The sequence below is a fragment of the Scyliorhinus canicula genome, chromosome 20, assembly GCF_902713615.1.
Source record: "Scyliorhinus canicula chromosome 20, sScyCan1.1, whole genome shotgun sequence".
NCBI classification, from domain to species: Eukaryota; Metazoa; Chordata; class Chondrichthyes; order Carcharhiniformes; family Scyliorhinidae; genus Scyliorhinus; species Scyliorhinus canicula.
Genome location: NC_052165.1, coordinates 38633407 through 38649067, shown reverse-complemented (window position 1 = coordinate 38649067; position 15661 = coordinate 38633407). Strand labels below are relative to the sequence as shown.

At 44.0% G+C, this 15661-nt stretch overlaps 1 protein-coding gene and 1 pseudogene across 2 annotated transcripts; one reads left to right on the top strand and one right to left on the bottom strand.

Annotated features, from left to right (window-relative positions):
* Positions 1-3088: 3088 nt before the first annotated feature.
* c20h12orf29 (chromosome 20 C12orf29 homolog) lies at positions 3089-13330 on the top strand. Of its 2 annotated transcripts, none has more exons than XM_038780794.1 (7): positions 3089-3387; positions 6566-6683; positions 8928-9020; positions 9813-9929; positions 10040-10234; positions 11494-11663; positions 12603-13330. In XM_038780794.1, the coding sequence occupies exons 1-7, from the start codon at positions 3298-3300 to the stop codon at positions 12798-12800; spliced, it is 981 nt and encodes a 326-aa protein (XP_038636722.1). In that variant the 5' UTR covers positions 3089-3297; the 3' UTR covers positions 12801-13330. The 2 variants fall into 2 exon arrangements, with proteins under 2 accessions (XP_038636722.1, XP_038636723.1); XM_038780795.1 differs by lacking the exon at positions 3089-3387 and adding an exon at positions 3500-3602.
* On the bottom strand, positions 8012-8216 carry LOC119955359 (annotated as a pseudogene).
* Positions 13331-15661: the final 2331 nt, after the last annotated feature.

The following is a 15661-nucleotide window of genomic DNA, read 5'->3' as shown; positions in this document are numbered from 1 at the left end:
ATAAATCAACAGATTGAGGAAGAAAATGTAAAAAAGGAGAATAAAAATATTTTTTTTAAAAACAGATTGAGGACACGTGCAAACCTCAATTCAACTTGAACCTGTCAGCTTCTGCAGAATAAATGGGAAAGCTGAACACCAGGACATTTGATCTATTTTGGTGATATTCATTTGTTTATATCCAGGTTCCCGTATCCCCAATCCACCCCCCTGCCATACTAGTTTAAACCCTCCCGTAGTGTCACACGGGAGTGTTTACACTAGTATGGCAGGGGGGTGGGCACTGGAGCAATAGGTCAGAAGGTGAAAGCAGTCAGGGAGAACTAGGGAATAGGGCCAGTATGGCTCTGAGGCAGAGCAGACAGGGAGATGTTGCTGAACACAGCGGGTCTGGTGGCCTGAAGTGCATATGTTTTAATGCAAGAAGTATTACGGGTAAGGCAGATGAACTTAGAGCTTGGATTAGTACTTGGAACTATGATGTTGTTGCCATTACAGAGACCTGGTTGAGGGAAGGACAGGATTGGCAGTTAAACGTTCCAGGAATTAGATGTTTCAGGGGGATAGAGGGGGATGTAAAAGGTGTGGCAGAGTTGTGCTATTGGTTTGGGAGAATATCACAGCTGTACTATGGGAGGACACCCCAGAGGGCAGTGAGGCTATATGGGTAGAGATCAGGAATAAGAGGGGTGCAGTCACAATGTTGGGGGTATACAACAGGCCTCCCAACAGCCAGCGGGAGATAGAGGAGCAGATAGGTAGACAGATTTTGGAAAAGAGTAAAAACAACAGTGTTGTTGTGATGGGAGACTTCAACTTCCCCAATATTGACTAGGACGCACTTAGTGCTCGGTGCTTAGACGGGGCAGAGTTTGTAAGGAACATCCAGGAGGGCTTCTTAAAACAATATGTAGACAGTCCAACTAGGGAAGGAGCTGTATTGGACCTGGTATTGGGGAATGAGCCTGGCCAGGTGGTAGAAGTTTCAGTAGGGGAGCATTTTGGGAACAGTGACCACAATTCAGTAAGTTTTAAAGTGCTGGTGGACAAGGATAAGAGTGGTCCTAGGGTGAATGTGCTAAATTGGGGGAAGGCTAATTATAACAATATTAGGCGGGAACTGAAGAACCTAGATTGGGAGCAGATGTTTGAGGGTAAATCAATATCTGAAATGTGGGAGGCTTTCAAGTGTCAGTTGAAAGGAATTCAGGATCGGCATGTTCCTGTGAGGAAGGATAAATACGGCAAATTTCAGGAACCTTGGATAACGGGAGATATTGTAGGCCTAGTCAGAAAGAAAAAGGAGGCATTTGTCAGGGCTAGAAGGCTAGGAAAAGACAATGGAATATAAGGAAAGTAGGAAGGAACTTAAGCAAGGAGTCAGGAGGGCTAGAAGGGGCCACGAAAAGTCATTGGCAAATAGGGTTAAGGGAAATCCGAAGGCTTTTTACACGTACATAAAAAGCAAGAGGGTAGCCAGGGAAAGGGTTGGTCCACTGAAGGATAGACAAGGGAATCTATATGTGGAGCCAGAGGAAATGGGCGAGGTACTAAATGAATACTTTGCATCAGTATTCACCAAAGAGAAGGAATTGGTGGATGTTGAGTCTGGAGAAGGGTGTGTAGATAGCCTGGGTCACATTGAGATCCAAAAAGACGAGGTGTTGGGCGTCTTGAAAAATATTAAGGTAGATAAGTCCCCAGGGCCTGATGGGATCTAACCCAGAATACTGAAGGAAGCTAGAGAGGAAATTGCTGAGGACTTGACAAAAATCTTTGGATCCTCACTGTCTTCAGGTGATGTCCCGGAGGACTGGAGAATAGCCAATGTTGTTCCTTTGTTTAAGAATGGTAGCAAGGATAATCCAGGGAACTACAGGCCGGTGAGCCTTACGTCAGTGGTAGGGAAATTACTGGAGAGAATTCTTCGAGACAGGATCTACTCCCATTTGGAAGCAAATGGACGTATTAGTGAGAGGCAGCATGGTTTTGTGAAGGGGAGGTCATGTCTCACTAACTTGATAGAGTTTTTCGAAGAGGTCACAAAGATGATTGATGCAGGTAGGGCAGTGGATGTTGTCTATATGGACTTCAGTAAGGCCTCTGACGTCCCTCATGGTAGACTGGTACAAAAGGTGAAGTCACATGGGATCAGAGATGAGCTGGCAAGGTGGATACAGAACTGGCTAGGTCATAGAAGGCAGAGAGTAGCAATGGAAGGGTGCTTTTCTAATTGGAGGGCTGTGACTAGTGGTGTTTCGCAGGGATCGGTGCTGGGACCTTTGCTGTTCGTAGTATATATAAAAGATTTGGAGGAAAATGTAACTGATCTGATTAGTAAGTTTGCAGACGACACAAAGGTTGGTGGAATTGCGGATTGCGATGAGGACTGTCAGAGGATACAGCAGGATTTAGATCGTTTAGAGACTTGGGCGGAGAGATGGCAGATGGAGTTTAATCCGGACAAATGTGAGGTAATGCATTTTGGAAGGTCTATTGCAGGTAGGGAATATACAGTGAATGGTAGAACTCTAAAGAGTATTGAAAGTCAGAGAGATCTAGGTGTACAATTCCACAGGTCACTGAAAGGGGCAGCACAGGTGGAGAAGGTAGTCAAGAAGACATACGCCATGCTTGCCTTCATTGGCCGGGGTATTGAATATAAGAATTGGCAAGTCATGTTGCTGTATAGAACCTTAGTTAGGCCACACTTGGACTATAGTGTTCAATTCTGGTCGCCACACTACCAGAAGAATGTGGAGGATTTAGAGAGGGTGCAGAAGAGATTTACCAGAATGTTGCCTGGTATGGAGGGCATTAGCTATGAGGAACGCTTGATCGGGCAGCATGGTCATCACCGGCTTGGAGGACCGAAGGGCCTGTTCCTGTGCTGTACTTTTCTTTGTTCTCCCTCTAATTCATCTCTGCTAATTGTCTGTGCCACATTCTAGACACTCTCCTTCAAGTCTGCTGCTGTAATGTCTTCCTGCCCCTCTCCATGCAAGTGCTGCTACAATAATGCAACTGAAGTTTTTTGCAGAGTAACGACTTGTGTTGCGCATGCGCACAGGGGGGGGGGGCGCCCGCATTGTAGCAATTGTTGAGACGTAACGGTTCCCGCGCAGAAAAGGGGGCGGCGCAGGGAGTGAGGGTACTGCAGCATCGTCAGAGAAGCTCAATGCAGAATGTTGCAGAGTCTACATTTGTTGTTTGGTTGCATTAATCGATTTTAATAGTTGCGCAGGGGGAAGGCCGGAACGGCACCAGGCATTGCAACCCGAGGCTGGGGGAGAAGACATGCAAGAGCCGGGCTCGGTGCAGCAGAAAATCGCCTGCGCATTCAGCACCCAGGTGAGGGACGAACCAGCAACCAAGCGGACCAACCAGGTAAGAAGCAGCAAGGACTGGCTCCCGGGGGGTGGGGGGGTACATTTGCAGATTGACGCGTCTCAAGGTTGCATTCTTCGTCATATCCGGAGCATAGGTGCAAGCTACAGTTTTAATGAATTTGCAATTGGAATTCCCTGCACATGAACTATTCCTGCCTCACCAGTGATAGAAATCTGCCCAGGATCCAGAGAGACTACCAGAGACTCCTTTGGGTGAAGAAGCTTCTCACTGCAAAGACTTGTATTTGTATGACACCTTTTCCCCACCCCAAAACGCAACATTAAACAAAGGGCAGCACGGTAGCATTGTGGTTAGCACAATCGCTTCACAGCTCCAGGGTCCCAGGTTCGATTCCGGCTTGGGTCACTGTCTGTGCGGAGTCTGTAGTTCTCCCCGTGTGTGTGGGTTTCCTCCGGGTGCTCCGGTTTCCTCCCACAGTCCAAAGATGTGCAGGTGAGGTGGATTGACCATGCTAAATTGCCCTCAGTGTCCAAAATTGCCCTTACTGTTGGGTGGGGTTACTGGGTTATGGGGATAGGGTGGGGGTGTGGGCTTTGGTAGGGTGCTCTTTCCAAGAGCCGGTGCAGACTCGATGGACCGAATGGTCTCCTGCACTGTGAATTCTATGAAAAAAACAAATGCTTTCGAAAGCATAGCTTTTTACACTAACGTGGCAGCCAATTTGTGCTAAAAAGCTCCCACAAGTGCGGGTTCAATTCCCGTACCAGCTTAGAATTCTGAATTCTCCCTCTGTACCCGAACAGGCGCTGGAGTGTGGCAACTAGGGGCTTTTCACAGTAACTTATTGCAGTGTAAATGTAAACCTGCTTGTGACAATAATAAAGATTATTAATGTAATAAATGACCAGATCATTGTTTTAATTCACGCAGAATACTGCGGATGCTGGAAATCTGAAATAAAAACAAAAAATACTGGATAAATACAAGAGGTCTGGTAGAATCTGAGAGAGAAAAAGTTACTGTTTTGATTCGGTGTGACTCTTCTAATAATAATAATCTTTTATTAGTGTTACTTACATTAATGAAGTTACTGTGAAAATCCCCTAGTCGCCACATTCCGGTGCCTCTTCGGGTACACAGAGGGAGAATTCAGAATGTTCAATTCAGCTAACAGCACATCTTTCAGGACTTGTGGGAGGAAACCGGAGCACCCAGAGGAAACCCACACAAACATGGGGAGAACGTGCAGACTCCGCACAGTGACCCAAGCCGGGAATAGAACCCGGGTCCCTGCGCTGTGAAGCAGCAGTGCTAATCCAAACCTCTTCTACAAATCATTGTTTTGTTGGATGTTGGCCATTCTTCAGAGTAAGTACGTAAAAGAAAATAGGAGCTGGAGTTGGTGACCTGGCCTCAGGATCCTGTGCAACATTGATAAGATCCTGGCTGATCTTTTACCTTGACCCCACCTTCTTGCACTATCCACATATCCAACTGCTATAACATAACTGCTAATCTCAGACTTTAATATACTCAATGTAGATTCCCAACTGTACCTGCCTCAGGAACTAAAATCCAAGCCCGGACCCCATGGGTTATCTGGAATTGAGAAGATTAAGGGATAGTTTTGATTGAAGTTTGTGAGGTATTAAGGGGTTCAGGTAGAGAGGAATTATTTCTGATGGTTGGGAAATCCCGGACTACGGGTTAAAATCTAAAAACGATGAGCCAGACCCTTTGAAGAGTGAAATTAAGAAACATTTCTGCAAACAAAGGCTGGTGGAAGTTTGTAACTCTTTCCACAAAGAGCAAATTATGACAGATCAATTGTTATTTTAAATCTAATGTTGTTAGATTTTTTTTTCCAGTCAAAAGATATGAATGGACATGGGGCAGAGGTGGGTATGTGGAGCTAAGTCACAGATCACTTAAGAAGCATTTGGATGAATACTTAAATCGCCCCGGCATAGTAGGTTGTGGACCAAGTGCTGGTAAATGGGATTAGTATAGGTAGGTATTTGAGGGTGTTTCTGTGCTGTATGACTCTATGACTCTGAGATCAGCCATAGTTTTATAGTGATCAGGCTTAAGGGACAAAATAGCCCCCTCCCATTCCTATGACCTTGTCAGGCAATTGAAACCAATCCAGCAAATCACATGGACTAATTGTTGTCAATAATTGTCATTGGGAGAACTAGATGAATAGCAGAGGAAGCAAATCCTGAAGTATATATAGTATATTTGTGTCAGTGGTTTTTGAATGTAAAATTTGATGGGCCACAAAGAAAGACTGGGGAAATGGAATTAATAAGAGCTGATTCAAGGAGCTGACATTGGCTCGATGGGCTGAATGGCCTATGAGGAACATTGTTGTGGATACAAGCAGGAAATCCCTGTTTCTCTTTTAATGGTACTTTGGGATTATTTTTATTCACTTGAGTGGAATTCCAAATCTCTCTGTTGTTTTTTCTATTTGAGATGCTTCTGAAAAGTGTATGAAGTTCTGTTAAGCCTGTACTAAGCACCAGTTTGGCCCCTGCTGGAGTATTGTTCCCAGTTCTGGGCCCCACACTTGAGGAAAGATGTGAAGGCATGATTACAGAGAGTGTAGAAAAACTTCACGAGAATGGCTCCAGGGATGAAGGAACTTAAGTTAGGAAGACAGCTTGGAGAAATTGGGAGTATTTGCCTTGGAGAAGAGAAGGCTGAGAGAAGATTTGATTGAGGGGTTCAAAATCATGAGGGGCCTGGACAGAGTCGATAGGGGGGAAACTGTTCCCATTGTTGGAAGGATCAAGGGTGCAGCTTTAAGGTCATTGGCAAAGGGAACAATGGAGACATGAGGGAAAACCTTTTTTACACAGCAAATGGTTAGGATCTGGAATGTGCTGCCTGAGAGTATGGTGCAGGCAGGTTCAATTGAGGCATCTAAGAGGGAATTGGATTATTATCTGAAAAGGATGAATGTGCAGGGTTATGGGGAATGGCACTTGCTGAATTGCCCTTGCAGAGGGCCAGCACAGGTGCAAGGCTGAATGACCTTCTGTGCTGTAACCATTCTATGATTTTTATGTAGAAACTGTTTGCCCAGTTGTTTTACTTCATATGTTTGAAGGTCACCCAGTGGCTATTTCCAAACTGATCGATTGATTCACCAATCTAACTTGTTCAGAGACCATTGGGACAGACCCTTCACTTATAAACCTGTTTTCAGTCTTTCAGAGTTTTGGCCACTGGTGATCTGAGTTTGAAGGCACTGGAAGCAGATATCCACCATGCTCTCGCCACAGAGAAAGTGGACGGGTCCTGCTGTTACGTCACTAAGTACAAAGGTAACAAGACATGCCTTCATTTTGAAAAGTGAATGAAGTGATTTTTGAATTCTAAAAAATGAGCATTATAGCATAGGCAATAGCATAAATGTCAGTGTTACTGGACTATTGATCTTGAGGCCTGGAATAACAATCCAGAGACAAGAGTTCAAATCCCACCATGGCATCTGGAGGAATTGAAATGCAAGTCATTGATAAATCTGCAATAAACAGTCACTGAGCGTACTGAACTTGAATCTTGCTGAAAAAGAAACCTGTTACTGATGCTTTTTGTCTTGTACTCATCAGGACTAATGTATGAATGCTATCGAGCCTGCATTGAACAACCGGTTAAAGAAGCTTTTTTACGATGCTACAATACAGTGGTTACACGGTGGCAATTTCCCCAAAGCCTTACAAATCTTTCCCCTATGAGTATTTATCCTATTCCCTTTTGAAAATTATTATTGAACCAGCTTTTGCCACTTGTGTTAAATGGCAGGGCAGTTTCAGAGGGCTGAATGACCTACCCTATTTCCTGATAACAACAACTCGCTGTCTAATTTTGTTTCCACAAGTTACCTCTGGCTGTTTTGCCAATTACCTTAAATCGGTGTCCCCTGGTTATAACCCTTCATAGAGTCATAGACCTTCACTGCACAGAAAGAGGCCCTTTGCCCATCGTGGCTACATCGGCCATCAAGCACCTATCCTAATCCCGTTTTCCAGCACCTGGTCTGTAGCCATGTATGTTATGGTGTGTCAAATGCTCATCTAAATGCTTCTTAAATGTGAGGGTTCCTGCCTCCACCCTTTCATACAGTGAGTTCTAGATTCCTACCACCCTCTGGGTGAGCAAGCTTTTCCCCAAATCTCTAATTCTCCTTCCTGTCACTGGAGACAGTTTCTCCTTATTTACTTTGGCATAGCGATTAGCACTGCTGCCTCACAGCGCCAGGGACTCTGGTTCGATTGCGTGCGGCCTTGGGAGACTGGAATTTGCTCGTGCTCCCCGCGTCTGTGTGGGTTTCCTCTAGGTGCTCCGATTTCCACCCACAGTCCAAAGTTGTCCAGGTTAGATGGATTCGGTGCAACCCATGTGCAGGATTATTGGAATAGGGTGGGGAGTGGGGCTAGGTACTCTTTCAGAGAGTCACTGCAGACTGAGTGGGCCAAATGGCCTCCTTCTGCACTGTAGGGATTCTTTATTTTTTAAAAAGCTGTTCGTCATTTTGAACACTTCTGTCAGATCTCCCCTTAAAACTTTCCTGCTCTTGATAGACCATTCTAAGTTTCCCCAGTCTTTCTGTATCACTGATGTCTTTCATTCCAGGTACAATTATTTTTTTATTTATTACTTTTCCTGCGTTACAAAGCCAGGGCTCAGAGTGTGGTCGGGGCGAACCCCTAATGCAGCTCCTTGCCTGCTCCAAAAACCAATTCAAATTCAAATTGAATCCAATTCATGGTCCCCACAATGGTGACATATCAGATCTGAGCCAAAAGGCAGAGCAGATACTACACTTGATCTGAGCCAAAAGGCTGAGAAGCGATTCCTGGTACAATTCTAATAAATCCTCTTGGCTCTGTTAATGCCTTGCGACCCCATCCTGAATTGCCTAGAATTTGTCACGATACTGCAGGTGAGGCCTAATTTCTAAAGGTCGAGCATAATTTCCTTGCTTTTCTACGATGTAACACCGAGGATCCCATGTGCCTTCTCAACTTCTCTTGCTCCATTTAAAGACTTGTATGTATTGCCCAGGTTCCGGTCTTGTACTTCCTTTAGAATTGTACCAGTTAGTTTATGTTGCCTTTCCCCATTCTTCCTTCCATATGTCAATCACTTCACACTTTCCTGTGTTTAATCTGTCATGCTTCATCTGCCCTTTTCACCAGCCTGTGCCCAACTGAAGTCTGCAATTTTTCTGTCTACCATTCACTATGCTTCTAAATTTGTAACTCCGGCTTCAACACGCGGTAATCCCACCTGCTCAGGCATTATCCAGTAACATCTACTCACAGATTCAAACTTGTAATGGTTACCTTTCCGTGGTTTGATTGTTGTTGAATCTGTTGGATGGTGATGCACCAGGCTAGGTTATTGTGACAGTAATCAGTAGAAAAATCTGTGAGGGAGCTATCTGGCCCCTTTCTTGTGATGTAAAGCTCTGAAATTCCAATACCTTTTATTGCTGCTGTGTCACTTCAACTAATGGGCAGCATTCAGTTGTTTAATTAACATTTTATGATGAATGTTGCCAGATCTGCCTTATCTCTGGGCTCGGTTGGACAGGAAACCTACAAAACACGCTGAGAAACGATTCAGGAAATTTCAGTCCTCCAAAACCAGCACCGGTAACAACAGCATTTTTCCTCCTTGGTGTTCTGTATATATCAACAATTTATTGCAATTTTGTACAGTGCCCCTTTCTCCTCAATGAATAGTTAGAAGAATATGCGTGTATTAGGAATGTTTCGAACAGACACTCCCTTCTCCCAACAGTGACCTGATATTTTGTACTGAGGGAAAGGGAGTGGCATTGAGATTAACACAGTTGTCTCTGTATTGTCTGTATTAACTCTGTGACCCCTTACAATCCTCCAACGTCTCTTTCCCCCAATCCTTTGCCCACTACCCCGCTCCATCATTGGCAACCCTGTCTTCAGCTGCCTGCAACCTAAATTGTGGAATTTCCTATACTTCTTTGCCTCTCTTGCCTCCTTCACGAGACTCTCGCTAAGATCTACCTCTTTGACCACAATTTTTACCATCTGTCCTCTCTTTAAGTGGATCGGTGTCAAATTTGGATTACCTTCCCCTGAAATACCTTGTGATGTATTGGTTCATTAAAGGTTCATTAAAAGTTTGCTAATGCATGTTCTTGGATGAGGGGGAGAGATTGCCCTTGGGTTTCTACATTTGCACCCAGCTGCGATCAGAGCCCCAATCCTTGTGTGCGTCAATGTTTATGTAAACAGTAAACTGAACGACCTGCAGCTATTTGACCTGACGAGAGTTATTGTTAGTGATGAAGGGAAGTGGTTAGCTAATTTGTAGTTGTCATTGCTTTATAAGCAATGTGACTGCGTGTGAATTGGGTGCAGTAATGTTCGACCCCCCTCACGCCTGTTCATTTTACTCTAAAGAGTTCACTTGGAATCTTGATGATGACTTCAGGACAGTTACCGATTCCTGGATCCCGGCCCATGGAGTGGTCCAAATAAATGGCCGACTGCAACCAGATGAAAATGGACATATTCCAGGTGTGAAAAAACCAACTGTTATTCATTAGATGGTGTTGTCTTCAGGTTCTTCAAATATGCTTTAGCAAAATGTATTTTCATTTCTCCTTTTGCCTCCACACGTTCCCAAGGTTGGATTCCAGTCGAGAAAGGGAGCAAACCTTATTGCTGGCACCTTTCCACCGTGGATTATGACACTGGATTAGCCCTGGTTTTGAAACCCTGTTCGGAGAATAACCTTCTAGAAATTACCACGGTTCCATTGATGGAACTCCTTGAACAAACGTTGGAGCTTGTAGGGACTCATATTAACGGCAACCCGTACGGTAGGCAGCCTTTATTTTAGTTTCAGTGGAATAATTTATTTTTAGTCTGACCTCTTGGCTTCCACTTGTTTGGGTGTCAGCTGTGGGGCGGCATGGTGGCACAGTGGTTAGCACTGCTGCCTCACAGTGCCAGGGACCAGGTTCAATTCTAGCCTTGGATGACTGTCTGGATTGATTTTACACTTTCTTCCCCGTGTCTGCGTGGGTTTCCTCTGGGTGCTCCGATTTCCTCCCACAGCCCAAGGGTGTGCAGGTTAGGTGGATTGGCCATGACTAATTTCCCCTTCGTGTCCAAAGATTTGTAGGTTAGGGCACGAGAGTGGGCCGAGGTAGGCTCTTCTGGAGGGCTAGTGCAGACTTGATGGGCCAAATGGCCTCTTGCACTGTCGGGATTCAATGGATCGCCTCTGAATCGGGAAGACGCGGGTTCAAGTCCCAGTCCAGAGACATGAGTCCGTAATCCAGGAGTGGAGTACAGCAGGAGTACTGCACTGTGGAGGGCGCCACCTTTTGGATCAGATGTTAAACCATCTAACCTCGCAGGCATTTAACGTTGTGTTCTCAAGGTCCCGGCTCTAACACCGTGCAGCTCTCCCTCAGTACGGCACTGAGAATGCTTGCCTAGATTTTGTGCTAAAGCCTGGAATGCTCAATATTCTAACGAGTGGTGAGAATGCAAGTCACTGAATCATAGCCGGTTCCTGAAAGGATGTCTACTGAAAGAATGTGGATCAAGGACTTATGGATTGGGGAAGTAAAGAGAAGGAATCTGATTCAAAGCATGATAAATAATACAGGGTCAATAAAAGGATTAATTTTACATAAAATGGAGAAAAAACATTCATGGTAAAATAGATCATTAAGGTGCGGCAAAGAAAGTCCCACATCGCTCCCTCATGTAACGCGATTAACTGATCTCCTGTCCTATTTATTGTTTGTCAGACTTTGCTGCGGCCTACATAATAGCGAGAGCCTGTCAAAAGAACAATGGCTGCGAGTACTCTAGGATGTCCCGAGAAAATGGAAGGAGCGACATAAATTCGAGTTCCTTTTTTCACCAACACACTCAGCCACACAATCCAAAAATGTAACTGGTTTTGGATAGAGAGTAGTGGGAACATTCCTTGCCGTGATAATTTTAGTTGCAAACTTTTTAATCCCACCGCCCCCCTCCATAATCCCTTGGCTGGGTGTGTGAAGTGTTAGAAAACGTTTGTAAGTGTAAAACTGATGAGCTGTCACTCCGGTTTCTGTTCCAGGTCTGGGAAGTAAGAGGCGACCTGTCCATTTTCTGATTTCTCATGGATCCCTGCAGATTGAGAAACCTCTGACACTTAACCTCACGGATCTGACCGCCTGGTTTGAGGAAAGCCCAGAGGGGAAAGTCGAAGGCATTGTTTGGCACTGCATAAATGGCGTATTAATAAAAGTAAGTGAACCATCGAAATATACTTCCTACACCTTTTGTGTTAGGGAAACAGAAAGGTGACTTTTGTGGTTTGAGCTTTAGAATAAAAGTATATTTATCCTGATTGCATGAGGCGAGTCCTTAATAGCACAGACAGAAAGGCCATTCAGTTCATCATGTTAGTGCTTACACACTGCAAGAGCAACTCAGCTAGTCCCAATCTCCTTTTCTCTGTAGCTGTACAAACATTCATACTCAGACACCACACACTCGGGCTTTACTGAGCTGTTTAACGATCTGGTCTCCTGGGATGGGAGTTCAAGGTAGTAATATTCCTTTGGCATGAGCTAACCACGAGATTGCATGTCCCCTGATGGAAGATCAGAACTGCCTTGGGTGATAGGCTCTGGGAACGTTCACACCTGAGGCATTTCTATTGGGAATAGTGGCTTGGTAACTGGACCTAACATTTCTCACTTGACTCCGGATGATGCAGTGTTCCATAGGCTGATAGGACCTGCAAATGGACCCCTCCGGTGTTGGTAGACGGGAGATTATTTTTGCTGGTTGCTCGCTTATCTTTGGTTCTGTTGTGTTGCATTGAACGTTCTGGATAAGCAAAGTGGATTTCAGCAACTTGAAGTTATAATTCACATTCCTTTTGGGGTGGTTTGAATTCCATTGTCTTACGTTAATTGAAAAGATTAATTTGATATTTTTGCTCAGTGGTTGAATGACTGATCCTTACTCTGCTGTCCCAGACATCACCTCGTTTTTAACGGTATAGTAGCTCACAGCTTTGCACACTGAGGTGTCCTTGAGGCCACAATCTAACTACTGAGTTATCAACATATATCATGGGTTCTTACGCAGTTTTGATTCACATCTTTATATATGTTGAAGTTTATGAAGTAGGAACCACCTTTCCAAATGGTTAACTTTTATCTTCCTCATCCTCAGCTTCATCGTCATCATCTGGGTTTACAGTGGCCGGTGCCAGACCCATATTTGACTGCCCGTCCTTTATCCATTAACGTCGACCTAACTAAGTACGAGTGCAATCTTGAAACTAAGTCATCATTCCTGGTCTTTGCAAGGCTCAATGGGAAGCAGTTTGACTACTTCAAAGACATTCCCTGGGAAGACACCGAAAATTAATACATTGCCCACATTGGTCAAGGAGTTCCGGCTCAGCGGGTTGGCGTTTGAAAGGCAGAAGTGGCTAATGCGTTAACAGGATTGTGGGACTGTGCTTGGGTTGTTAGGATTTGTCTGCCATGTTTTAAACCTGATGCCTTTGATCTCAGTTCTGCCAGTGGGATGTTTGTAACCAGAATATTGAAACATTTCTTTTTACATGAACTGAAAATGGACCATTTTAATGTAGAAATGGTCATATAAGTACGTGAAGAAAAATCCTAAACCTGGCATGTTATTGACGTGTCGAATCACCATCTCAACAGGTGGGTGAATAAACTCCATGTTTGATGGTTTAAAATGAAAGATCTAATCACTACATTGAACCAGACTTATTTCCTCAACTACACTATCCTGCTAAATCCATGCATGTACACATTGACAGACTGTTCGATTTTTGTATTTTAATGCAGTGTGTTGCTGCTATTTCTATCTTCAAAAATCTGTAACTTGTCTCTGTTGTTTTGGGGAAAATGCATGTATTAATTATTGCCCTTGGTTTGTAGAATTTGAAACGTTGTTCGGTCACTCCAGTGTTATTTATGGTGTATTGGTGGTTCCTAACTCTCCACTCTTGGGTGGAGAAAATGTTCCTAAGTTTCCATTTAAAGAAAATACTTCTAATTCATGGTTGGAAATTAGGACAAAGGAATGGGAGTTGGCCATTCAGCCTGTCGAGCCTGTTCCATGCCAGTCAATCAAATAATGGCTGATAATCTACTGATCAACACCACTTTCCCGCACTGGTTCCTTGCTATCACTAGTGTCCAGAAATCTGTTGGTTTCTGCCCTAAACATGCTCAATGACTGAACCCCCCAGTGCCCTCTGGGGTAGGGGTTGCCAAAGATTCACCACCCTCCGGGTGAAGAAATTTCTCCTCATTTCAGCCCTGAGTGGCCGACCTCTCACCTTGAGACTGTGTCCCCTGGTTTTAGATTCAGACAGGGGAACATCTACATTCACCCTGTCACGCCCCATAAGAATTTTGAGTGATAGTGAGATCATCTCTCAAATCTCTAGAGAATACAGCCCCACTCTCCTCAATCGTCTCTCAAAGACAATCTTATCATCCCGGAGTCAGTCTGGTGAATCTCTGTTACACTTCCTCTATGGCAGTATATCCTTCCTTGGATAAGGAGACTGAAATGTACCCAATGCGCTAGGTGTGGTCTCACTATGGCTGTATACAATTGAAGCTAGGCATCTTTACTCCTGCTCTCAAATCCCCTTTTGAAGGTCAACGTACAGTTTGCCGCCTTTAATTGCTTGCTGCATCTGCACGCCATCTTTTAGTGACTCATGAACAAGGACACCCAGGTCCTTTTGGACATCAACACTTCCCAACTTCTCACCATTTCAGAACAATTCTGTCTTTTTGTTTTTTTTTTCAACCTAAGTGGATAACTGCACGTATTCACATCATATTCCATTTAGCCCGTCTGAATCCCCTTGCGGCCTTTATGCATCCTCCTCACAATTTATATTTTCAACTAGTTTTGAGTCATCAGCAAATCTGGAAATATTACATTTTGGTCCCTTCATCCAAATCATTGATATAGGTTATAAACAGCTGTGGCCCCAGCATTGACACTTGAGGTAACAGTCTGGTACCCTGAGACTTCCTACTGCCTGTTAACCGATTCTAAATACATTCCAGTATATTATCCCCCCCAATTCTGTGTACTCTAATTTTGTTTACAAACCTGTGTGGGACCTTATGAAAAGCCTTCTGAAAATCCAAATACACCACATCCAATTAGTTCACTGTAGCTATGCTACAAGTAGCATGCCAAAAAAAACTCCCAACAGGTTTGTCAAACATAATTTCCCTTTTCAAGTTTAGTTATATCCTTTATAATAGATTCTAACATTTTCCTTACTACTGTCATCAAACTAACAGGTCTGTGGTTCTCTGTTTTCTCTCCGCCTCCCTTCTCAAATAGTGGGGTTACATTTGCCACTTTCCAGTCTGCAGGAACTTCCAGAATCTCTAGAATTTGAAAGATAATCACCAATGAATCCACTCTCTCTCCAGCCACTTCCTTCAAAACTCTGGGATATGGCTTATCAGCTCCAAGGGATTTATCAATATTCAATCTAATTAATTTTTAAAAAGTGCTATGTCTTCAGTAATAATTTATTTCCGTTCATTATTTTCTCTAGCCCCTTGGTTCCCTAGTAGTTCTGAGAAATTTACATCTCTTCCACCATAAATACAGACAAGTTTCTCTACCATTTCTCTATTCTCCATCATAAATTCTCCTGTCTTTGACTGTAATTGACCCTTGCTGATCTTTTCCTTTCACATACCTGAAGAAGCTTTCACAATCCAGCTTTGTTTCTTGCTACCTTGCATTCATATTCTCTTTCTCAAGTCCTTATCAGTTTTCTGGCCCTCATTTGTTGGACTTCAAATTGCCCCTAATCCTCTGACTTTTTATCACATTTTTCTGGCATTATTAGCTCTTTTCTTTGATCAAACGCAATCTTTTCTCACCATGGTTAATTTATGTTTCCTGTTGTATTTTTGTGCCTTCGCAGAATGCATATTTGTTTGAATCATAGAATTTACAGTGCAGAAGAAGGCCTTTCTGCCCAGTGAGTCTACACTGGCTCTTGGAAAGAGCACCCTACTTAAGCCCACGCCTCGACCCTATCCCTGTAACCCAATAACTCCACCTAACATTTTTTATTTGGACACTAAGGGCAATTTAGCATGGCCAATCCACCTAAGCTGCACCTGTTTGGACTGTGGGAGGAAACCGGAGCACCCGGAGGAACCCCACGCAGACACGGGGAAAACATGCAGACTCCGCACAGA